The sequence below is a fragment of the Thamnophis elegans genome, chromosome 2 (assembly GCF_009769535.1).
Source record: "Thamnophis elegans isolate rThaEle1 chromosome 2, rThaEle1.pri, whole genome shotgun sequence".
In the NCBI taxonomy this organism is placed as follows: domain Eukaryota; kingdom Metazoa; phylum Chordata; class Lepidosauria; order Squamata; family Colubridae; genus Thamnophis; species Thamnophis elegans.
In genome coordinates, this window is record NC_045542.1 from 111,441,928 (window position 1) to 111,468,410 (window position 26,483).

The following is a 26,483-nucleotide window of genomic DNA, read 5'->3' on the forward strand; positions in this document are numbered from 1 at the left end:
TCTCTCAGTGTGTGGGCTAGAAGCATCACGCCCACAGCTGGTTTAGCCAAGGGGGAGGGGTCCTGATACATCACATGATGCCGCCATGAAGACGTGAGTTTGATACCCCTGCTCTACAGGCTGATATGCATCTAGTGATCCCTAAATAAACTTTACATGAGAGAGAGATGCTTGTTTTTTGACTGCTGTATTTATAACACAGCATCATTACCACTGCATTTCTTTTTGCTACTCCACATGGGAGTTTCCTGGCTGTTAATATAAAGGTTGTCCTACCAGTATTAGTTGGGGTGCAGTTTCTGCCTTGATCGTACATAGATTAGGACATTGCTTCTTCTTTGAGGTTTAGCTGGTGCTATCCCCTGCTTATCTGGATGTTGGCTGCTAAGGAAGATGGGTTATTTGTTTCCTTCAATGACTTCTGGTTACATCTTTTCTTAAATGGTACATTGTTTGTTTCTATGTGTCCATTAATGGTCAGTCTGTCTGAATGTCAAGCTTCCAGGAATTCTCAGGATTTGTTCTCAACATGCTAGTTCAGGAATTCTGGGTGTTGAAATCCACACATTTTAAAGTTGCCAAGGTTGAGAAAAACCGCTCTAGAATTTTGATATTTTCCCAGTTAAAGTTGATAGTTCAAGCTATATATTAACTTGGAATATATCAAATAGCCAACAAACCCTACTCTCCATTGCATTGTTGATGTTACCCAGCCAGGTAACAACAGGTGTTCCAGAAAGCAATAAAGCATAGAGAACACCAAGAAGCTAACTGTTCAACTCTTAAGCTGCATATATTCCTTACTGTTGGAACAGAGTAAAAGGGCAGCAGCTAAGGCACGACTGTGCTGAGCTAAGCATAAGGGCAGACTAACATAAGCACAAACAGTGCTTGCAATATGAAATTGAAGTGAATAGTTCATTGGCTAAATAACACACAAACCAGTAAGAATGAAAAGTCACTATGATTATACTTGTTCAGGAAGAAAAATGGCTTTTAAAATACGTGAATTGAAAAACTGGTATATATGTTTCTTTATTGAGGTTGTCTAGGACAGGAACATTTTCATTTTGGGGGACCAAGGATTACCATCCATCTTATTAGGATTTCAATACTGAACTCAACTGATTGAGCTATATTGACTTGAAGCTGAAGATGTGCCTTTAACAACTGGCATACTTTGGCAGGAAATCATTTCTGAAAGCAACAACGCATGAAATTCTCGTCAAACAACGGTGGAGAACAACTTAAATGTAGTATATAAATAAACACACCAACACAAATTCTATACAAAACCTGAAATATTTTACTTTTAAAATTTTGATCTAAGTTTACTTAGATTTCATGGACTTGATACAAGAGCATTTGATATGAATTGGTAAATAAAACACTGTAATAGATAGCCACAATAAACTTTCTTAGAAATGTACATGTTGTGAAAATAATAATCATAAACATAAACATAATAATAATAAAACCAGCATGATGTCTGCGTTATAATATATAAATGCTGACAATAACAGTATACTAGGGAAGCTTTAAAAAACTTGCTTAACTCTGGGGCCCTATTCAACTAACATTTTTGACGCCAAGAATTCAGACCCAGTCCCTCACCATAACTAGAAAGGTCAGTTAATAAGGCCTCAGTTGTTTTCTATAGCTGTTTTATTTTTTCCTCATGGACATCACATCCAGGTAATGTGTATATAAACAAAGCTCATAAGAAATGTACAAATATAAAAAGCTACAAACATTAATAAATTACATCATCACAAAACACAGAAACACTTCACAAGGTGCTAATAAAATAATTGTATCCCCTCATAATACAAGAATTGAGACAAGGAGCTGGTATTATAAAGTCGAAGATTCTTCTTCATATTGTATCTTAAATAGATAATTTTGTACTATTATTTGATTCTGTATAAGGCTGCACAACATTTTACTTGTTTTTCAGGCAATGCCAAAATTAAGAAAGGGAGTAAAAGGAATTAAATTGAGGACAAAAACAGAGTATCTCTTTCAGAGTCAAGAAACCTAAAATACTCGGCAAAATACTCAGCAAAAAATTTGTATAAAGGTTAATGAACTATTCTATAGAAAGAAATGTCTAAAGATACTTCGATCTTATAAAAAAGAAGGTACTTTAAAAAGCTATTTACAGGCTAGATTCTATGAAAAAATATGCTTTCAGACACGTATCTATAAATGAAAATCTGGAATTGCCTGAGAAACAAATGCAACGCCTTAAGGCTACAATCCTGTACACAGTACTCTACACATGAGAGTAAGTTCCATGGAATACAACAGGTTTGATATCTGAGTAAACATGCATAGGATTGTGCTCTAAGTGTTTATATGCAGACAAGCTAGTTTAATGTAAAATATAATGCATTCTACACCAAACACTAAGAGAGTTCAGAAGCAATAAGTATCCAGTTAAACTGTCCATAAGTTCGGCTCTCATCCGGCCTGACGCTTAGGTGAGCACAGCCCTTGTTCCTTCAGACAAGCGTATCTGAAAGGAAGTGCTTGAATGGATATGAATGTCAGAATACCTCTCTTGATAGGGCTGCACATTCTTGCTAACTCATTACAGGTCTTGCAACCGAGGTTTATATATAAACAGCTGATCTATTATATTACTAAATTCATAAGCTCTAAAAAGTTTCTGTGTATTCCTTTATGGAGAGAAAATAATATTGTTTGGGGCACTTTTTCTCCTGATAAGCAGCTCAAGGAAAGGGTTTGGTTGTAAATCAGAAAATAAGTGCTTGGGTGGGGGTGGGAGTGGTTCCAGGACAAGAGCTTTGCTTGATTTGCTTACATGATCCAGGGATTAATCCATGATCCAGGGAAATGGAGGTGAAAAAAGAACCACTGTCTTCATCTGTTTCATCTCAAGATAACGTAAGTGATTTATGAGGTAAATCATCAGTCATGAACTTAAGTGTGAACTGATAGAGGGAGATTAAAAGTCCCTTCAAAGAAATAAGAAAAGAGATATTTGACTAAGGATGCCATTTTGTAAGATACTAATAGCACTTAGACTTATATACCACTTATATACCAGTGCTTTACAGCCCTCTCTCATGATGATGATGATGATATGCCTGCTACCCACTCGGATTGCACAAAGAAAACCGACACTTTGTCACTTTGTAGAACAAAAGTATCTTGGGATGAGCCTGGCATCTCTTTTCCTACGTATTGTCCAATATCACATGTTATCAGTGCCTTATGAGCATCCAAGCAGAAGCTACAATGCTATCATCAAGTTAAATGGTGGATTCCACCCTACCATGAAATTAAATTAATGGGGATATAATTTCAAAACAGCAATGCTGAATAAAAAATATAGGGGCATGGGGAAAGAAATACTTCCAGTTTCCATGGTCATGTAAACAAATATTTAACTGGAACAGGTGAGAGTGAGAGAGAGAGAAAGAGAAAAAAAAATCATCAAATTCAGACTATGTAAACACATTAATCCATTAACTATGGTTTAAAAAAACACGGTGGCTCTATTCACACAACATGAGAAGCCACAGCAAACAATGACAGTTTAAAATGATGTAGTACAATTGATTTGATTTTGCTGTAGCCTCTGTAGGTTGTAAACCATGTTATATAAGTACAGTCAAGAGTCATTGTTCTCAGAGTTTGACTTTGAGGTACCAATTGATTTCTAATGTTTTACTCAATTACACATAATTGTGAGAGCTTAGCAGGGAGCGAAGGGTTGTTTCTGTTTGCTGATCTTTAATTCCTATCACTCATTGATATTCACTTATGAGAACAAAGACATTGAGTGTGGAAAACATACCATGGGACCAAAGTTAAAACAATATATATATATAAGAAACAGTGGTAGTGGCAAAATTTATTAATGAAAAGAGATGCAAACCAACACCAACCAAAGCTAATTAAAAAACCCTTTTGATGTCCAAAGAACTGCACCTATATCCAAATCATTACCCAATTAAATTGGATTTTTAATCCATAATGTTTTTAGAAAATCATCTTGCATTGCACATAAAATAAATTAAGTCATCCATAGTTCTCCAATGTCTGGTTATAGGGAAAGTTTTAGCAGTGCTGAAGTGCAATTTTAACTTATCTTCTGAATAAAACATATTTATCGTGAGCCAGATAAAGAAACCTAGATTATTTCTTTATGCATATTGTTTCATGCATGTGTTGTATCTCAAATAGTCATGGCATAAATTTCTTTCCCTTGTCTACAAGTCAATTTGAGAAACTTTTTAAAAAAAACTCTGCCTTTTAACCAGATACCTCTTTAAAATTGGTTCAGCTTTGATAAAAGAAGCATAATTGAAATGAATGTGCATACTCTTAAAAACAACAGCTTTTTCCTCACTTATAAACAAGTTAAAGGGATACTTTCCTAAAACTGGAATGATCCTCAGTGTCTCGGAGTATTAACTTTTTGCTAACTAGTCACTCTCAGCAATTTGAGAAAGGACGTCTATATTAAAAAATATTTATAGCAGTATCTGTACAGGTTTTAACTGCCGAAAGTTAAAAAGAATTTATTAAAGTGGTGGCAAAAAGTTAACTGGTATTGTCCCTAAGATGTTGCACAATACTACTGGAGTCCTTCAAGAGTTGAAGAGCTAGCGTGACAGCTCAGAATATGCTGAGCTTTGATAGTCCCAATTATGACCGGATTTTAAAGGAGAAGTTTCCCATTCCGATGAATTTTCAAAATCTTCCCAAGCCTTTGTTTAGCTGTAGCCATGCCTTTTTTTGTACGTTTCCCTGGAAGTAACAGAAGAGAGACACTGTAAACCAGAAAACAATAGCAGCAGCAACCAAAAGAAACTAGAAGTTAAAGATCAAAAAGGATGATACAAATGTAAATGAAAATTGATTTATAAAACATTCAGCTGCATTTCTCTTCAACACTAAATCAGTTAATATCCAGTTAAATCAGTAGTGAAATGCATTTTTTTACTACTGGTTTTGTGGGCGTGGCTTGGTGAGCGTGGCAGGGGAAGGATACTGCAAAATCTCAATTCCCTCCAAACTCTGGGGCCAGCCAGAGGTGGTATTTGCCAGTTCTCCGAACTACTTAAAATTTCTGCTTCCAGTTCTCCAGAACCTGTCAGAACCTGCTGAATTTCACACAAGTTAAACGCTTTAAGCATCACTACCTGCCCCATAAGGCTGAGGATGAAGAGAACAGTTGCCTACAGCCACCTAATCAATTCAAAATTGAAGTGATATTTTAATCTGATAATTCACAAATCTTCTATATTACTGCATGACTCTATGCTCTGGATTAAGAAGCACATATATCATTAAATTACTGCAGTTCTAATTTTTGCATGTGCAAATGATCTATCAGAAGTGACACACCACAGAAGGAACTATTATTGTATTGTCTTCTACATTAAGGTGTCTCCATCTGTTGAGAAAAAGCTGCTTAGTTATTCCGTTTTCTCCTAAATTAGTTTATGAAACAGATTTATGAAACTGGTACTTTCAGATTAGTGCTTAGTTATACAATTTGTTATAAAATTCAAATTTTATAACAAGTAGTAAATTGAGTCATCTTCAATTCAATTGAGGTTTTAAAAGTATTCTCTTTATGACGTCTTTTTATGACATCTTCTGCCTCTTCCCTTCATTGCTGCTTCTTGAATAAGTAAAGGCTACAGTTTGATCTATCTTGGGACCCATTTCCTAAGTGTTTCTGTGGATAATTTAATATACACTGTTTTGTCCATTTATGACATCTTCTGCCTCTTCCCTTCATTGCTGCTTCTTGAATAAGTAAAGGCTACAGTTTGATCTATCTTGGGACCCATTTCCTAAGTGTTTCTGTGGATAATTTAATATACACTGTTTTGTCCATTCATGCCTCTCTCATAATAAAACAAATACCCCATATGTGCCAATGTACTGGATTGTCAATGTAGGGTATAAAAACAATTATTTTCAGATAAAAATGAGTGCAAGTTTTTTATCTGAACAGCTACAACAAAATCTCTGTGGGTTTTGTGAATAAACTCTCAATGACTTGTAAAACCAAAGATTTATTTCGCATAGATTTTTCAGGACAAGTAAGAAATACAGAGACTAATTATTCATGTTTTATATTAGTCAAAATCCATATGTATGCAATCATACTATTGAAAATACACTAAAGTCTTCTCCAAACTAATACTGTCAAATATATTTGAACAACAGTTCTCAAAATTCCTAGTCAAAGAAAAAAAACAGAAAAGGAAGCATTTGATCATTAAGAATAAATGTGGAAGGTGGCTTCAAACTAGGCTTTCTCAAGTACTATTGTAGTGTCAGGATGAACCCAGGAGTTCTTCAAAAGCTGCCAGCATAAAGAATTGAATATTAAGAGAAGCCCCATTTCTGAAAAATGTAAAATCCAGTTGTTACTCATCTAGTTCTTCAGTAGTGTCCCACATCTGTTCACCTTTCCAAACATATATGAACAAATATCTGGAATATTTACAGCACCAGGAAAAAAAAGGATCTTGCGAAAGCCTTTTTTTCCAGCTGAAATATCCACATGATTCCAAAGAATTAGATGCGCCTAGTTTATACTACCTGCATGATTTTTTTGGCAAATTTCTTTACTGAGAGTACTGCAAGAAACTGAGATTTGCCAAATAATATATGTATGAAAAGTGTTGGACAGCAGCTAAATGATCAGAAAGCTATATTCAAAGTTTATGTACTTTGATTTTGGTTACACTTTAAAACAGGGGTTCCCAACCCTGGGCCCACGGCCCAGTACCAAACCATGGTCTATTTGGAATTGGGCCACGGGAGTGGCTGGTGCAGCGAGTGCAACTTGCACAAGCAGTGGGCCAACGAGCATTTGTGCACGTGCATGTGCTTGTCGGTCTGCCACCTATGCTAGTCAAGCTGCGTGCTCATGTGCCAGGCCACCACTTGCACAAAGGCTGTGTGCATGTGCACTGACTTGCTACTCATGTGGTCCAGTTCCCTCCTTCCCCAGCTGGGCCACCAAGCCGCAGAAGTTGGAGACTGCTGCCTTGAGAGATCCTCACGTTTTCTTGATATCCACATTTTTTACCCAATTCCACTGGGGGGAGGGGGGTAAATGAAATTTGCTTTGCCACTTCTAAGAATGAAAAATCTTTCAATTAGAAAAGAGTTACAAAATACAAACAGCTAAACTTCTCTTCAAGTATTTTTTAATCTGAGGATGAACTGTGTAAATAATGCAATTATCTTAGCTCTCTTAGTACTTTCTCTGGTACTACATCTTCCTTTATTTTCTCCGTCATTGTGTAGAAGAAGAGCAGGCTAAACTAGAAGACAGAGTTAAACGTGTCATCAGTTTGGAGTCACTGCATTGCCACAAGAGGCTTAAGTCCAGCCTCCCATGAATTCGGTTGAGCCTCATTTAATGCCAATTTAGATTTGACTGTTAGTTGACTGGATTCTTGTATTAAAGGTATCAATAATAAACTCTTCTGTGCTTTGAATTCAATGAATGCTCCTGCAAGAGAATTGCCAATGGGAATGTAGCACTCAGCATGGCATGGAGACATCGCTTAGTGAAGGTGAACCTCAAAATATCTGAAGATAAGTACTAATTTCCAGACAAAGGTGAAGAACATATCACATTATTAAGATTCAAATTACTACTTGGAAGGTATCTGAATTGGAAAAGTAATATTTATAGCAAGTACCAGGGTTTTAATGATTGGGTACATGGAAATTTAATTTTAAAAATTATTGATTAAAAAGTATTGATTGATGAAATTTTAATCAATTTTATGCATCTAAATTATATAAATTTGAGTGAATGAATGTCTAACTAAAGAAAGGTGAAATATTTCAAGATTCTCCCTTAGACTGATCAGAAATGCCTCATTGGTTTTAATATGTTCAGATTAGTAGTGCAATTCAAAACAAATTGCAAAACTAAGGTGGAACATTTAGAAAGTTGAATTTGAAAAGCTTGTAACACAAAATTCAGAACACTTAGTAAATTATTATGGAAATACGACTCAAAAATTAAACATGTCAATGTTTGTATAATTAAATGGATTCATAAGCTAAGCATGACAATATGCAACAATGAGAATATTCATGAAAGATAAACATTATTTACTATAAATATTACAAATGTCTATGGAAATTCTCAGTCATCCAGCTCATGGTTGTCTCAAAGCTGCTTTTTCTATATGAAATTTTATAATAGAGATCTTGGATAAGATAGAAATTCACTGTTAATTATTTATTCTGATGACTCTTATTATATCGCTTGCCTCCGTTAATTACTGAATATGGATTTCATATTAACAATGGTTTTTAAGTGCTTCATTGATAGAAAAACATATTTATATGCAGCATTAATCCAATGCAACTTTGAAAGTTGTTTCATTTGACGTTGCTTGTAAATGTCTTCCATTTTTTTCTTTTTTCTTGATTGTGCTTTCAAGTTAAAGAAAATAAGTAAAATAAAATAGGATAAGAAATGTTGAGATATGTAAGTTACCCTATGTTAAGATGGGTGGCCAATCAATTTTATAAAAAGGTAAATAATAAACAAATAAACAAACAAACACACAAATGAATAAATAAATAATTTTGAGCCTCACCCAAAAAAACTTTGATTGGCTGACCAAATCTTACACCATTCTTGAGACAAATCTATGGAAAGTACCTTTGGCAGCTGCATTATTCTGTGATGATGATGAGGCTCTCCGTTGTGTAAGGAAAACTCCCGGGGCCATGGGCTGAGGGCCTCTGTTCATTTGGGCCACCCCAAGTGTGCTGGCACCAGCTGTGTACTCATGGTCTGCTAAACTACTGCTATGGCACTCCAGCCGAGGTTCAGGAGAGCTGCCTTCCTGAGGGATTTTATTGGCATTGTTGGGAGATAGTTTCTTTTTGGTATTCTTTTTCTTTTTGCCCTTTTGTTCCTCCTTTCGCATGATGAGAGAAGGAGAGGGGGAGAGAAAAATAACAATCATTAGCTTTAAAAAATGATAAATAGTCATTAAGGAAAGTGTCCTGAGATAGGAGAAGAGCAGCTAGAGCTGAGGGTCAGAGTTAAATAAATCATTAGCCTAGAGTCATTACGTTCCCAGAAACTATCCAAGTCCAATCTCTCTTGAATTCTGTTGAAACTTATCTGATGCCAATTTAACTTTGAACTTTAGTTGACTTAGATTCTTGTGTATAGGATTAAACAATAAACCTTCTAAACAAAATAAAGTAAAATATGGCCCTGATTCTTTGTATCTGACACCTACTCAAACAATGTATGCAAGAAAAGTGATGAGCATTGGGGAAAATGCCGACCAAGTGGTATAATTGAGAATTTTTAGATATATATACAAAGAGCTGATCTTTTATAATCTCACACCAAATTATTTGTCAATAATTTGCTTTTCTACAACCATTCATGGGTATTGATCCTAAAAATATTCTTCTGATATTTGTCTGTTGTGTAAATTTTTCTATGAATTGTGTGGGTTGTGTCTCTGTAAGTATTTTAAGGTTTCTGAAAATATATTAATGCTTAGAACAATTTTATACTTCTGAGAAATCATGATATTCCATTGTGAAACAGGAAAATATACTGACAAATATTAAGGAACAAAATGCAGTATTTAGCTTTTAGATGTTATGCATATTATGAAATACCTTGCTAGACAGCCGCTGCACTTTAAAAAAACAAACAAATCAAAGCCAGAAAGCTATAGACTTCATTGAGAAGTGATGTGAAATAATGGTATCACCCCAAAAATAAGTGCAGAACTGGTTTCTGAGAGGACACCACCTTTATTGTCCATAAATGCTCAGTGCAGATCAATTGATACAACTTCAAAAAATGATTCAGCAGGGGAAAAAAACCTAAGATAGTCCAGTTGCCTTTTGGAAAAAAATTACCTTTGGGAACAAAGCTTTTCAGCAATCTGAAGTTTACTTTGCATTCCTATGTGTAGTCCTCTAATAGGTGCCACAAGACAACCCAGAAGGCCATTTCTAGGATAGCCACCTGGAGAATAAGTGTGTGCAGTGAGCTGCCTCATTGGAGAAGCAGTGGGTAGAGGAACTGTGCAAGAAAAGGAGGGCCAAATGGCAACAGAGGCAGAGTGGTAAGGGGAGCAGCAGATCAGGAGCTGTCTTCAGGTATCTGCATTATCCTTTTGGAGGTGAAATCAACATCAATTCCAAAAAGTCCTTCCATTTGAAAGGCTAACATAGCATTCCAGCAGGGGTGGGTTCCTGCCAGTTCTAACCTCTTCTATAGAAGAGGTTCCACAAATCTACAGTGCCGTTTAGAACCAGTTCCAGCTCCGTCAGTCCCCCCCCCCCGCCTGTCCGCACATCATCAAGATGAAGAGCGACAGGAGGAATTCTGGAAGTTGAAGTCCATAAGTCTTAAAGCTGTCAAGTTTGAACACCCCTGGGTTTTTTTTCTAAAGCGTTAGGGGTGCAAGGGTCTTGTAACTTGACAGCTTTAAGACTTGCATGCTTCAAATGCCAGAGTTTCTGAGCCAACATTTTGGTTGCTAAGCAAGAGCGTTGTTAAGTGAATTTCACCACATTTTACAAGTTGACCACGCCCACCCAGTCACATGACTGCCAAGCCACTCCCACTCAGTCACATGGCCTGCAAGCCACTTCCACCCAGTCACAAGGCTGGCAAGCTACTCCCAAAAAGCAGGCCACACCTACAGAAGAGGTTCTAAAAATTTTTTGAAACCCACCACTGCATTCCAGGCACAGTTCTCAAAATGATTTGTAGAGACAACGTTGAGCATTGGCTGGTTTTCCATATAATTCTGAGGACTGTAGAATAGAATAATTATTTAGACCAAAAGCAGGACTTCCTTTGATGAATCTTCTCATTAGTAATTTGTTCACGGAAAACAATGTTCCATAAAATCAACATTTTGGGAAAGCGATGGTTGACCCCTGTTTGAAAGCTCACCTGCTGAGATAATTTGGCAGCGGCTGCTGCCAGTCCAGTTTCAATAGAAGCAACTCTTGTCCCTTCTCGGACTGGTCTGTCCTGCCGTGGTACTGATGGACCAACTCTTGCTAAATGCAGAAGAAAAAATAAACAATAAAGCTAACAGGTAATGGAATGCATATACAATCCAAATATATTGGTAATGACAGGAATATAACTATTTCAGGCACTACAAAGAAACAAATATAAACCCTGTAATATAAAAAAAATAAAGCCCAAATCCTGGTGGCCCAGTGGTTATAATGCAGTATTACAGGCCAACTCTGTCCACAGTCTGGAGTTTGATCTTGATGGGGCTCAAGGTTGACTCAGCCTCCCATCCTTCCAAGGTCAGTAAACAAGGACTCAGATTGTTAAGGGCAATATGCTGACTCTGTAAACCACTTAGAGAGGGTTGTAAAGCACTGTGAAGTGGTGTGTGTGTGTGTGTGTATAGATACATATATACATATGCGTTATATTTGTGCTGATAAATAAATAAAGGGAGACTACCGTATTTTCACCCATATAACCCGCGGGTTATATGCGTTTTTTGCATGCACAGCGCCCCCCTGCGGGTTATATGCGTGGGCGGGGTATACGGAAAATATTTTGCACAATCGGAGGCTTGCACAGGCTTCTTTCTCCGTTTCTTCCCCCACCCCGATCTCAGCTGTTTTCTTCTCCTCCGTTCCTTTCCTCTTCCCCAGCTTGCGCAGGCTTCTTTCTCCGTTTCTTCCCCCACCCCGATCTCAGCTGTTTCCTTCTCCTCCGTTCCTTTCCTCTTCCCCAGCTTGCGCAGGCTTCTTTCTCCGTTTCTTCCCCCCCATCTCAGCTGTTTCCCTTCTCTTTTACTCGTCGCGGGTTATATGCGTGGGCGGGGTATACGGGAAATATTTTACACGATCCGGAAAACCCGCGGGTTATTCGCGTGTGCGGGTTATTTGCGTGGGCGGGTTATATGGGTGAAAATACGGTAGTATAGATCTATTTCAAGCTATTTAGCTCTCATCAGCTAGCCATACCCTTACTGGGATACATATATATATACACACACATGTATATATGTATATATACATATATATATATATATATATGTATGTATGTATGTTTGTATGTATATACATAGACACACAGACACAGAGACAGACAGACAGACAGACAGACACACACACACACACACACACACACACACACACACACACATATATATATAGTCAAAGCACTTGTGCTATTCCCCTAAATGTATAGGCTGGACTCTCATACACTGTTAAACCTATATTAAGTAAACATATTCTATGATCATATTATTAACTTCTTGCAATTAAAGCAAACTTTACCCTGATTCCCACAATGTTTCCCCCAACCCAACCTCTGCCCTCCCCCTCCTGGGAGAGTGAACTATTTGGGTCCCGAGTACAATTTTTATCTTCAGTGTTTCAAAGCATTTTGGAATATTTGGCCCCAAAACTTCTCAGAATATTCAAAAAAAATGTAAAAGCAGTGCCATTGTATGATTCGTTCACAAAATATAAAATTGGCTTGAGATTTCTGGAAGTTGTTCAAGAATACTATGGTTCTGATCTCCAAAGTCCAATCCTTAAAATAACAAAGATGTTCAGTTCTCTGCTACCTTTGTCTTTTGTAATATTAATAATTAAATGAATTAAATTGTAATATTAAATTGTAATAACATGAAAGAAAACATACTGGATACTAACAGGCCAGACAAGCTACTTTGAGCAAGATATTTTCCATATTAAAATTTATTTAATTGTAATTCAATGTATGCCATGTACACATATCACTGAAATCTGTCATGAGTTTTTCTCCGGTATGAGTTTGCATGTAATATCAAAAATATTACCTGTGGGGCTGTACGGTGCATCGTCGGAGCTTTTCCTCTTTTTTGATCGAGATTTGAACACTGGATTATCTTCATCTGATTCAAGGGAGGGATAAACTAAATCATGAAAAAGAAAAAAAAAGAGTCTGGTACGGCATTATAAAATTATCATGCTTGTAGAAAATGGACCAATGTCTCAATTCCCATAAAACAATTTGGCTGCATAACAGACTTTGGCTTTTCCATGCTATGAACCTGAAGCAGCTACAGATTTAGCTACTGGCAGAGTGAAGCTTTTTCCTGCCTCTTCTATGTTTTGCAGCTGGCTGTTCTCCTAGGCTGGGAAAACAGTGGAATAAGACTATGCAGATAATAACCCGGGGTGAGATAAAGTTCAGTAGGAAGGAGATAGAGAGCAATGTCATTTATGTTCCAAAACTTTTTCAGAAATATCTCTTACAAACCGTTATTCACAGTCACAAATATGTAAATGGACCACAATACTACATGCTTAAAAAGAAAACAAACAAAAAGGACCATTTTCCATTACAAAGGCAAAACCTTTTAATTTTACAGCACATTGCCCCAATACATGAGTATGTGTGCGCGCACGCGGAGAGAAAGAGAGAGGGGGGAGAGGGAGAGAGAGAGAGAGAGGTTTCCTCATTGGTTATCATTTACAAAGATTGTAAATGGTGGTCATTGTGACCCTGCGATGCTGCAGCCATCATAAATGTGACCTGGTTGCCAAGCACCCGATCATAAACAAGTGACCATCGCAACATTGAGACAATTGTAAGTGCAAGGATTGGTCATAAGTCACTTTCTTTAGTTGCATCGTAACTTCAAGGGGACCCTAAATGAATGACGTTTAAGACTACCTCTGTATGTGTAGGTGTGTATAAGTGTGTGTGTGTGTGTGTGTGTGTGTGTGTGTTTGTGTGTTTTATAGGTAGCCTTTGCTTACTGACTGCCTTGTTTAGGAACTATCTGAGGTTACAACAGAAAAACCTTTTGCAACCAGTCCTTGTACTTTATGATCATAGCAATAGCAATAGCGGTTAGACTTATATACCGCTTCATAGGGCTTTCAGCCCTCTCTAAGCGGTTTACAGAGTCAGCATATTAACCCCAACAACAATCCGGGTTCTCATTTTACCCACCTCGGAAGGATGGAAGGCTGAGTCAACCCTGAGCCGGTGAGATTTGAACAGCCGAACTGCAGAACTGCAGTCAGCTGAAGTACCCTGCAGTGCTGCATTTAACCACTGCGCCACCTCGGCCCACAGTACCCCATGTGATTTGGGCACTTGTCAACCTGTGTCCATTTATGACCATGTTGATCATTTGATGTGTTTTCCACATCATGATGTGTTTTTGTCACTTGGTGACAAACAGGATTAATGGACAAGGTGGACGTTAAATCCAAGTCAGAGACATGTGTGTTTCACTTTACAAGTGTGGCAACTCACTTAATGACCATATGGGAAGTTATTTTGTAAATCTGTTATGGTGATGTGATAGTTCTATGGTCTACTTTGCAACTGAGGCATTTAGCAACAGAATTGCTGGTTTCAATTATGGTTGCTAAGTAAGGCGCGTGTGTGTGTGTGTGTGTGTGTCAGAAGTGGTTCCTACCAATTCACACCTATTCGGTAGAACTGGTTCGTCAAATCTACCCAACCGGTTAGAAGAGATTCCACCAGTGGACCCAGAAAGCAGACCACACCTACAGAATAGGTTCCAAAAATTTTTGAAACCCACCACTGCCACACACATACACACACACACACAGAGAGAGAGAGAGAGACTGACAGAGAGAGAGAGAGAGAGAGAGAGAAAGGAAGAAATAAATAAAGAAATAAAGAAAAAAGAAAGAAAAAGAGTGAGAGAGAGATGAAAGAAAAAAAGAAAAAAGGGACAGAGAGACAAAAGGAAGGAGAGAGAGAGAGAGAGAGAGAGAAAGAGAGAAAGAAAGAAAGAAAGAAAGAAAGAAAGAAAGAAAGAAAGAAAACACATGGCCAGCAAGCCACTCCCACCAGGTCAGATGGCCGGCAAGCCACTCCCACAAAGGAGGCCACACCTACAGAGTAGGTTCCAAAATTTTTTGAAACCCACCACTGGGGTGTGTGTGTGTGTGTGTGTGTGTGTGTGTGTGTGAGTGAGTGTGTGTGTGTACCGCTTTCTCTACAACAATGCTCCCTAATGCTTCATTTTTACTTTGTAGGGACATTTCTCTTTTCCATTCAGTATTTCCCAGGTTCTAGTCTAAATTGCATTAAAGTTTGAAGGAAATCCAAGTTAACCAAATAACCTATCCAAAATGGAGACTTTGTTTTCATTTCTCCTGTTAGGCCAATAATGTTTATACACCAGAAGTAATTGCATCAGTTTAACCGCTGAATGAAAATGTGCTGACCAGATGTGGCCCTAATGGAATCTTGGTGGACTAACCATCTTACAACAAAGCAAACCTATTAAGTGGTAGCGTAAATACATAATTAGCAAGAATGTTGATCTCCCCAGAACAAACTTCTCTTCTTTCAGGATGTCACATTTAGAGCGTGTCTCTACATTACACTTTTGCCCAGTTTTAAAGTTAATTTAACTTGAGTGATATGTCTTCAGGTAATGTAATTTTAACATCTGTTTATGTTTTGTCAAATCTGTATAATGAAGAGTCACGTTTTCATTTACTTTCAGAGAATTTCAATATGTATATATTCATCACATCAGATGCTGAAAACAGAAATTACATCTTTTTAAGGAGTTGTACTAAGGGCAGCTATTTTCATGCAATGTTGGGCATGTTGTGCAATGTTGGGCATGTCCCTAATATCTATATTTTTATTAGAAGCTAAATATTACTGTCTTTCTGCCTGCCTGCCTGCTATTTTATATATATTCAAAGTTTGTCACTTTTTAAGTTTATTTTCTGTTGCCTTTGAGTCGATCTTGACTCCTGGTGATTGCTGAACTAGTCTGTTTTCTTGTCAATATTTTCAGAAATGACTTGCTATGACCTTCTTCCTAAGACTGAGGGAATGATTGGCCCAAAGTCACCCTACTATCTTTCATATCTAAAGGGAGGCTGAAATTCAGTGCCCTATGTTCTAGACTGGTGCCTTAATCCTTACATTAGACTGGTTCTCCTTCCATTGTTAAAGGTAAAGATAAAGATTTTCCCTGTCTAGTCATTTCTGACCCTATGGGGCGGAGCTCATCTCTGTTGCAGGGGTGGGTTTCTCGCCCCGTTCCAACCAGTTCGGTTGGTACGGGGCCGGTGGCGTCCTCATGCACGCGCGCAGCGCACGCATGCGTACTAGCATCTGTGCGATGCTCCAGCTGCTCCTGGAGGATCGCGCAGGCACTGTATGCGTCCTGCGCATGCGTGGAAGCGCAGAACTCGTCAAAACCAGGTAAGGAACGTGGGCAGGCGGGTGGGCCCTTCGCCGTTCCCGGAAGTTACTTACTTCCGGGTTCACCGACCAACCGGTTTGCAGGGACCACCGCGAACCAATTGAAACCCACCCCTGCTCTGTTGGTTAGCTGAGGCAGCCAGCACTGTTTGAAGATGTTACCATGGTCATGTGGCCAACATGACTATAAGCGGAAACATATATTGGTTACCTTTCCACTAAAGTGTTACCTATTTATCTACTTGTAATTGCATGTTTTCGAACTAATAAGTGGGCAGGAGGTGGAGCAAGTACTATAAGTAATGGGAGTTCACCCTGTTGCATGATGCTTGGTCTTAAACCCGAGCTGTTAGCTTTCCAGTTGACAAGCTCAGTGTCCTTAACCACTGAGCCATCGCTCCCCACCTTCTAATATTACCATTCCATTAAAAATGAAGTTACTCTATCTTTGATGAGGCACTAATAAGTGCCTTCAATCACTCAATCAGTAATTTTAAAAGGTAGTACACAACTTTCCCTGTTTTTCCCCCCTCATCCCAGAATTGAACTGGGATACTACAAATTTGTAGAATTTGACACAGAATGGACTAGAAACAGGAAGACAACATATTAATTGATAGGACAATGAAGAATAACACTGAGGAATCTGTCTACACATTTCTAGACTAGAATTTTATGATAGATAAGGGCAATAACTTTCTTGAATAAAAACTTGGGGAAACAAATTTTATTTTGCATAGCTCAACTAAAGTGACGGTTCTGAACTTACAGATGCCCAATTCTTGGAATTTGATTTAATCAACAGAAAAGGAAAGTTTTTATGCCAAGGCATCAGAAATTATCCTTACACATAGGAACATAAACAAAAATCATTTCAATCTTTACGCAATGCTGTAACAATGTACAATATATGAAGTCCTGGTCCAGCAGCCATTATTACACTATGCAGGGAACAAGCTTTACAGAATTAGCCTGCTACTTAAATAATTCTGCACAATTTTACTACCAAATTAAGGCAGAAGATAAGCCTGAGAACTGTCAATCAGATAATATGCAGATCTTACTTACACCTTGGAGTTAATATTCAGTTTCCTTCAATCAACTCATGCATCATAAGCCTCAACATTCATTCAACATAAGTTTTTGCTAGTCTTACTTTGAAAATTTGAAATCACTCAGCTAAAAAATTTGTAGCAAACTCCCCCTATGTCACAGAGAGAAAGCATTTGAAATTCACTTTGTATCAGCTGTGCAGGTCAGACCACCACCCAACATTTGGGCCTCTGCTTCAGAACTTTGACAAAGAAACAGAGTGCTACTCTTTTCAGCTTCAGAAGTGCTATCTTTGGAAATTTCACTGCCTTTCTATGATTACTATCCAGGGGAGAACTTAAGTAGGGTTTTCATACCATAATCAGAATCTTTAAAACAGGCATCTAAGTGGTCCTGGTCTTCATCATAATCTTCAATATCAATGTTGTTTTTTGCAGTCTTTTTCAACAATCGTTTGCCTGCATTTTTGCTATTGCTGCTTCCAGATTTTTTGGAGTTGGTGGCAGAGATGGAATTATTCTTAGCTTGATTGGTGCCCCATGAAGGCTGTAGGCAAGAGTCTGAAGACTGGAGATTTGCCATTGATAACATTCCTTGGATAGCTTCCTGTGTGCTGGGAGATGCAGGTGGTTGACTAAAAGTGAAGGGAGAGGCACAAGAGAAACCTTTCAAATTAAAACAAGTATAGGAGCTATAGAATAAATATACAATGTTATAAATTGCATCTTATGTCATCCATTGTAATATGTGTGGCTTTTTTACACGAACAGGTCAACATCACATGGGCAAATGTGGCTTTTTTTCTGGTCAAACAGGTCAATCCCACATGGGTTTGCATAAAATTGGACATTATGGGGAGAAACATACATAAACCAGAAGTAGGGAATTTCAGAGGCACATTTGAAACATGAGAGTACTTTCACTTCCCATCTGAAGTTATAATAACTTTCAAGATTTCCTTCTTCTAGGACAAGGTAGAATTATTCCCTGTTGTTCTGCTGAAAGAAACAGTTTTATCAAATGAAATAATTGGATCCATCCGCTATATTTAAATACAAAAGACCAAGGGACGATTGTCATGAAAATTCTAGAATAAATGTTGTGATGTTACATAGCATTGATAAATTAGGAATTGTTGATGGTTCTTTTCAACTTATTCAAATGCTATTGTGTTTTTTCTTATAAGGTAAGTTGTTAAAAGGGATAAAATAGGTGACAAACAATCCCAGAGAGAAGCACATATTTCTCTCCTTCTAATCTTTCTTGTTTTGGTTGGCTGTAATTGTTGTTTTGCTTATTTTTCAACAACAATGGGCTCCATCAATTTACTCTAACAAAGCAGGGGAAATCATTAAAAAAAATCTAATACTTTCAATTAGTTTTTTTTTTCAAGTGAGAAACACTGTAAGGAAATGGAAACTTGCATGTAATACTTGAAAGCAAAACAAGGCAAGAAGTGAGAGTCCAAGAAAAAATATTTTCTGGAACTGCCTGGGACATGATCAAATCTGCAACACAGAATCTATAGATCACTGCCGATGATGGTATAATTCTAGGTGCCAGTGGGGTAGCTGTTTACAGTTTCACACCACAATGTTGCTGATTCCACAATGATCTGCATGAGTGAAGGAAACACCTTCTATAACTTCATCATAAGAGCCATCAACAAAATATGCAACAGAAAACTAGATAAGACTGGAATGTTTTAAAGCAAAGTTCCTTGGACTGACAAAACCATAACTGATTTGGCTACAATTGGGCAAGATACACTTGGGTGGTGGTGGATGAAAATGGCTTTATTATGCTTTGATATTGTGCGGTATTGAGATGTGGTGGCTCAGAAGATCGGCAGTTCAGCGGTTCGAATCCCTAGTGCCATGTAACAGAGTAAGTTCCTGTTACTTGTCCCAGCTTCTGCCAACCTAGCAGTTCGAAAGCATGTAAAAATGCAAGTAGAAAAATAGGGACCACCTTTAGTGGGAAGGTAACAGCATTCCCTGCACCTTTGGCATTTAATTATGCCAGCCACATGACCATGGAGACATCTTCGAACAGCGCTGGCTCTTCGGCTTTGAAACAGAGATGAGCACTGCCCCTAGAGTCAGGAATGACTAGCACATATGTGTGAGGGGAACCTTTACTTTTACCTTATTGTGTGACAGCCATTGCCTTAGAAAATGCTGGGAGGGGGAATCAATTAAATATCAACATACCCTAGAACCTAATGTCCCAGAGTCAGTGAAGAAACTGATCGATAACAAGCTGGCTATTTCAGCAAGAAGGCAAACCAAACAATGGTATATCTCCAAATTGTCCATTGTCAGGAAAGAAAAATAAATGTTTCAGCCTGGCCTACACAGCCTCAGAATATTGTCAAAAATTGGGGTGGGGAAAGATTTCAATGCTCACAGGAGATCTATTTCTGAGCTGGAAGACCTCTGCAGGAAGAAAATTCCAAAGGGCTCAACTGGCTACAAACAATATCGTGAACCTACTATTTCCACCAAAGGTGTTGCAAATTGCTGACTGGAAGGGAGTTTTGCACCTGCCATGATAATTGTTTATTTTGAATGCATAAACAGCATGCATTCATATTTGCAGAAAGATGTGTTGTTGAGCTTTGTATCATGCTAATGTATCAGGGGCCACGCAACTGTATTTATAAATCAATTTTCTTGTGAGGAGCCCTGAAGAAATGAAAACAACAACGGTAGCTCTTTTTAGTACTACAGGATATGGGTGAGCACTTGCTTCCCCTCATTAAGGGTTCAAAAGAGAAATTTGTGAAAAGAGAGCCAATACATCAACCTATTCTAAAATATGTTAAGACTCTGGAAAAACACCGTATGATGTTCAGCAGGTTATGTTTGGATCATTTTGGATGGAGTTGGTGTTTAAAGGAACTTGTCCCTTTTGTAGTGCTATGCCAAACATTAGCAAACCTAATTTTATTACTATCATCAACTCCAAGAGCATTTAAGACATTTGCTTGTTTTCTTCAGGACCTCTCTTAAAACCTTGAACCCTGAATCAAATGTAAATGGACCATCAAAAGTTGCCTGCCAAATGGGAAAATTAGAGGGGAACTGCCTAGAGGAAGGTGAGTGTTAGCAAATAAATTGTGGGATCTGATCAAAAGCAGTGGCTGGGCAGGCAGAAAGAAAGCGAGTTCTTCACAAACTCTTAAAGCGACAGAGCATTCAAGCACAAACTCAAAAGGAAGAGACTCTTAAAGGACTGTGTTTTTTTAAAACTGAATTGCGTGTCACTTTGACTTGGGCTTAAAGATTCTGTTGATCCTACTCTTGAAAAATTTCCTTAATATCAATAAGATCTGTGCAAGAAATGTTTATATTGGATTGCTCCCAATGTGTTTTTCATTAAGAATATTTGCATTTTAGTAATTCTGGATCTGCTCAAAGTGAAATATAAAACAGGAAACAATTATTAAACCCTGGAAAATCATATCCCCTTTTTGTACTTGTAGTGATTATTAGCTATATTTTTCTTTAATGAGAGAAAATACCGAAGAAATATTTTTTTATTCATACGTAGTGAATGGCTGGTCCTGAATTCTACACATCATTAAGATTGATTCTCTGGCTGAATATAATAATAGCATAATCATAGATCTTTGATATTTTTAAAACATATGTATGATAAGTCTTGACTGTCAGCATTTGAGTGAATCTTTTTTTCAACAAAAAGTAAGGAGGAATACTTTTGATCAATTTGTTCTGTTTATAACATGGTTCCCAGGCCTACTCACTCCCTGTCCCTTTTCCTATTTATTCTTATGTTTATCAAAGTAAGGTTATGTTGATTCTTTAATGCTTTTATATATAATGCTGTTGCACTATGTTGTACTAATTAGTTAACACAAACTAAATTTTAAAAGGTGTCTAGAGAGGAAAGTATGCATAATGCAGGTTGTGTAGTAAAAATACTTATATCTTATTTTATCTGTTATGTATCAAAGCTATGATTAGTTCTGTCAGTCTGCCAGTTTTGTTTTGAATAAACAAACTTTAACTGTTCAGTTCATGCCTCATATGCAATTTAAAAAAGTTCTAAATGTAATTACAAAAAAGATTTCTCTGTGAAGATAATATAATTGCAATATAAATTCCAGTGCAGTACGAATAATAATTATTTCTCAAAGTGAAGTATAAAAGATAATTTCAGTCCTTTTATCCAGGCACAGTCCGTTTGTTTTTCCATTTCTGCTATTTCAAGAATCCACTTAATTCAGAATAATTCATAAAGGCGACATTGTGATAAAAAATATTAGAAACCTTATTTGGGGGGCGGGGGGGGATTGATAAACCATTACTCTGTACCTTGATGATTTCTACAGCACAGGTCCAGAAATGTGTGCCTGTTTGGAGATTCTCCAAATACAATTCCAATTTGCAAAGAATAGCTTGATCTCTCTAGCTAGTATCAATACCTGCACCTTTGTGTATGATAATAATTGTGATTACAGAAGGATAACACTGATATAGAAACCTATTTAGACAAATAATTTGCATCTGGTGCAAAGATGAGTATGGGCAGTCAGATCAACTGCTGTATTAGTATTCTAAATTGCTCTACAACAGGACTATTCCCTTACATTGTGAGATACTACAGCTCAGCAAAACTCAGCCACCAGACACTTGTGCAATACAAAGAATTGTTCCAACAATGGAAGGGGTATTACATCAACAAACTTCTCAAATGTAGATTTAATAACATCGGTCCAGATTTGCTTGACCAACTCCAAATTGATTTAGAAGTGCTTCTCAATGAAGTACAGAATGATTTATACCTTGAGTTTTTCTGGGGTTTCATTTATTCCTAATTCTTTGTTTGAAGCAAACTTATAATTATTCTACTTTGAAATTAATTGTGAGATAAATTCAGTATGCAACCTCTAACAAAGTGTCCATTTTGTTAAAAAAATGTTTTAGTCAAATTAATTGGTCCCAACAAATCAGAGATCATCAATCCAATGGATTACTAATGGTTGCATATACCACATATCTATACTAGGGTAATGCCCTAGAATAAATAACTTACACTGGGAAGTAGAGGCAGCTAAGATTTGCATTTGCCATTTGGTGGGATATGGAGGGTGAAAAGGTAGACAGAATCAGATGAGTGGTTAGGGTGCAGTACTGCAGACCACTTCAGCTGACTGTTATCTGCAGTTCAGCGGTTCTAATCTCACCGGCTCAAGATTGACTCAGCCTTCCATCCTTCCGAGGTGGGTGAAATGAGGACTCAGACTGTGGGGGCGATATGCTGACTGCAAACCGCTTAGAGAGGGCTGAAAGCCCTATGAAGCGGTATATAAGTCTAACTGCTATTGCTATTGCTATAAATTATATCAAATAAATATATATAATTACTTTTGCATATTTAATCATTTCCCCCTACAACTACATTAAATCATATAATATTGTGGCAACCTATGATTGGGTTCTGAGGGCCATGGCTTTTAGGGGTCATATATGATGCATAGAACTTTACAAATCTACCAACATTGGTTAAATCTTTATACCATGTTTCCCACAAAATAAGACAGGGTTTTTTTTTTGACCTCTGAAATAAGTGCTTGGCCTTATTTTTGGGGAGGTCTTATTACTTTTGAGGTGTAGGAGGTAGGGAGTGTGGTCACCACATGGCTGCTGATGTGTTGCAATATTTTCGGGAAGGGCATATTTTAGCACATGCGCTCAAAAGCCCAATTGGGCTTATTATCCCACGGAGGTCTTATTTTTGGGGAAACAGGGTATTTGCCCAAAAATACTTTAAAAAGTATTCCTCTACAGAGGAATTATTGAGTCTGTCATCTGCACCTCTATAACTATCTGGTTTGGCTCTGCAACCAAACAAGACAGACATAGACTTCAACGGATAATTAGAACTGCAGAAAAAAACAATTGCTACCAACCTGCCTTCCATTGAGGACCTGTATACTGCATGAGTCAAAAAGAGGGTTGTGAAAATAGCTACAGACCCCTCACATTCTGGACATAAATTATTTCAACTTCTATCCTCAAAATGATGCTATAGGGCACTGCACACCAGAAAACTAAACACAAGGATCGTTTTTCCTCGAATACCATCACTCTGCTAAACAACTAATTCCCACAACATTGTCAAATTATTTACTAAGACTGTATTACTATTATTCTTCTCATCCTTCTTAATACCTATCTTCTCCCACTTATGAATATAACCTTGTTGCTTGTATCTCTATGATTTATATTGTTTTGTTTCCTAGTATGATTTGATTGCTTATTAGTAAGCTATGATTATCACTGTGTTGTATCTTTTTATTCTTGATGAATGTATTTTCTTTTCTTTTATGTACACTGAGAGCATATGCGCCAAAGACAAATTCCTTGTGTGTCCAATCATACTTGACCGATAAAGAATTTTATATTCTATATTCTATTAACCACTTATGTGAAATATAATTAATAAGAAATAGGTTTTAATTCTTCACTGAAGAATTCGGGTTATTTTGCATAACCTTAAATGGGCTAGTAAAATGGAAAGTATCTCAGGAAAGCTTCTGCCTTAATATATTTACTAATCTTTAAGATGCCGCCATATTCTGCATCATTTTTTAATGTAAAGAGTATACACAGACAGAGAAAATGCAGTTTAAACGTGAAGAAATAGGTTGTGCATCTTGATTAGAACAGGAAAAGGAGATTTAGATTACCTGTGGGAATCCATGTGTATCTTTTAGCAACTCTTTAAAAAAAACCAGATTGCTCTAATTTTTCTCCTGAGCTTTTAAAGCCAACTTTATCTAGTGCATCTGTCTGCGCCGGCCAGCCCAGAGGGACATTCCGAAGGGAACCTGACAGCATCCTCTCAATGAACCAATAATTAGGAAAATGAAAAAAATGAAAAATATATAGTGTGCTAGCCAAGTTGATTCTTATATTCTCTTAATTATGTTATTTAAAATAGAACAGGATTTTTGTTACCATAATGTTAGAACAGCATCTCCCTAAAGATTCAATCCCAACCCAATTAGACTTTCACAACGCACTGTAGGCTCGACTGTTTACTAGGCATTTGAGTCTGTTGTGATTGGTATGTTCTTAGTTTATTCTGAGGTGGACTCACCCACATGGGGTGGGTTCTCTGTGTTTTAACCTTTATAAGCTATATAAATCAAATAAATATTATAAATACATAGTATGTAAAGAAAGAGGTTAACCGTCTTTATGCATACCTGTTGCTGTTGTACTCTAAACCTCCAACTTCCTTGCTTGCCTGCAAAAGATCTAGAATGCCAGCTGAACTTGCAGCCTCTTTCTTTGCTTTAGAATTGCGCCCTGGCTTGGCCTCTGTGTCAATGTGAAGAGAATCTTCATCAGAGGAGTCATCACTCTGCAAAAGTCAAAGAAAAAGAGTATAACTCACAGTCGCTCATGCCCTGATCACCTCCAGAGAGGATTACTAGAACATGCTTTAGATAGGGCTGATCTTCAAAAGCATCCATAAGCTGTAGAGTGTGGCTGCATGGTGCCAAATTTTTCAATTTCCAAACATTAGAGGCTCAAATGTTGTGACGTGCTTTTTTTTTTTTTTTTTTTTTTTTTTTTTTTTTTGCTTTGGGGATTGTAAATATATTTTGGTTACTTTATTATAATTTAGATGTCATTGGTAAGTAATTACATAAATATCATAACTTTTAAGTATTTTGTTTGTTTCCAAACAAAATGTTAACCAATTTTGTTGTATACATGATGTACAATGACAATAAAGGCTTTGACTTGTTTGAGCCTTCAGTATAGTGTCATACCTCTGTCCTTGAGCTACGTGGGCTGCCTGCCTGCTTCGGGATGCAATTCAACCTACTGGTTTTGACCTTTAAAGCCATATGTAGCATGAGACCAGGTTATCTGAAGGACTACTTCTTCCCAATTATAACTTCTGTCCCATTAGGTCTAGCAGCTATGGCCACTGTGAAGAGCTGTGTTCTGTATCTCATCAGATGGAACTCCTTACTATAGCAATAGCAATAGCAGTTAGACTTATATACCGCTTTATAGGGCTTTCAGCCCTCTCTAAGCGGTTTACAGAGTCAGCATATTGCCCCCAACAACAATCCGGGTCCTCATTTTACCCACCTCAGAAGGATGGAAGGCTGAGTCAACCCTGAGCCAGTGAGATTTGAACAGCCGAACTGCAGAACTGCAGTCAGCTGAAGTACCCTGCAGTGCTGCATTTAACCACTGCGCCACCTTGGCTCTACTAGATGGGTATACTGTGGTTCCCACCTACTAAGGAATTCCATCTGATGTGATCCAGAAGACAGTGGCCTTCTCCACAGTGGCCTTTGCTATCTGAAGCATCATCCCACCCCCCAACCTGAGATTAGCCCCACCGCTTTTAGCCTTCCAGAAATGCTAAACATGATTTTTCCAATGACTTCTGGAAATCCATGGGGGGGGGGGGGGCTGGTAGATGGTTGCATTATAAAAGTTGATTAGCATTCTCCCACAGTCTTGGTTTTTCTACATTTTTTTTGTACTTTAGTATTTTAATGATTGCTATACTGTTTTGGTTGTCACTATGGTTGTACGTTGCCTGGAATCATGTTCTCTAAGATGGGCAGCTATATAAACCTGCTAAATAAATAAATGAAATTTGTACTAATTGGACTCAGCGGTTATTTGACATTGATATTATTAGAAAAATGATTTTGTACAATAAACACTACTTTTAGCGTAGTAATTTAGAAAGACATATTCTAAATGATTCTATTGGATTCTGCTGATGCATTAAGAAGAAGACAATTCTTGTTTGCCTCTATATCCTCAAATCCAGTTCCTGAAGAATTTTCCAACTCACAGAATTATTAGTTAATTATTATTAAGGAGCAAAGGGTTGGTTGCACCAGAGAGAGGAAAAAAAGAAATCTCCTATGTTAGTTGAAGGCCACTAGAGGGGCACTCTATTCCAGAGGGAAGCTGTTTCTATAAACCAGTCAAATCACTTCTCCAACTAGCATAACATAATTAACAACTGACTTGCAATAGATACCCAGAGTTTCAGCAGAAAACTTCCTCTACTCTTTTTGGAGAAGTTTTCTTCTTCTTCTGTGTAACCAAATGATAAATACAGTATTATGTCAAAATGTATTTATTCGTCACACTTGGTG

The 26,483-nt window shown here is 37.5% G+C and overlaps 1 protein-coding gene across 1 annotated transcript in view; it reads right to left on the bottom strand.

The window, feature by feature from the left end:
• Positions 1 to 1,286: 1,286 nt before the first annotated feature.
• Positions 1,287 to 26,483, bottom strand: part of PHF2 (PHD finger protein 2) — a 145,186-nt gene continuing 119,989 nt past the window's right edge. Inside the window, exons 17-22 of the mRNA XM_032209585.1 lie at positions 24,549 to 24,706; positions 17,665 to 17,942; positions 12,858 to 12,953; positions 10,970 to 11,079; positions 8,690 to 8,951; positions 1,287 to 4,782 (exon numbers count right to left, since the gene is read on the bottom strand). Of these exons, the coding sequence (XP_032065476.1) occupies positions 4,694 to 4,782; positions 8,690 to 8,951; positions 10,970 to 11,079; positions 12,858 to 12,953; positions 17,665 to 17,942; positions 24,549 to 24,706 (993 nt within the window). The 3' untranslated portion in view covers positions 1,287 to 4,693. The remainder of the gene's footprint in view (positions 4,783 to 8,689; positions 8,952 to 10,969; positions 11,080 to 12,857; positions 12,954 to 17,664; positions 17,943 to 24,548; positions 24,707 to 26,483) is intronic.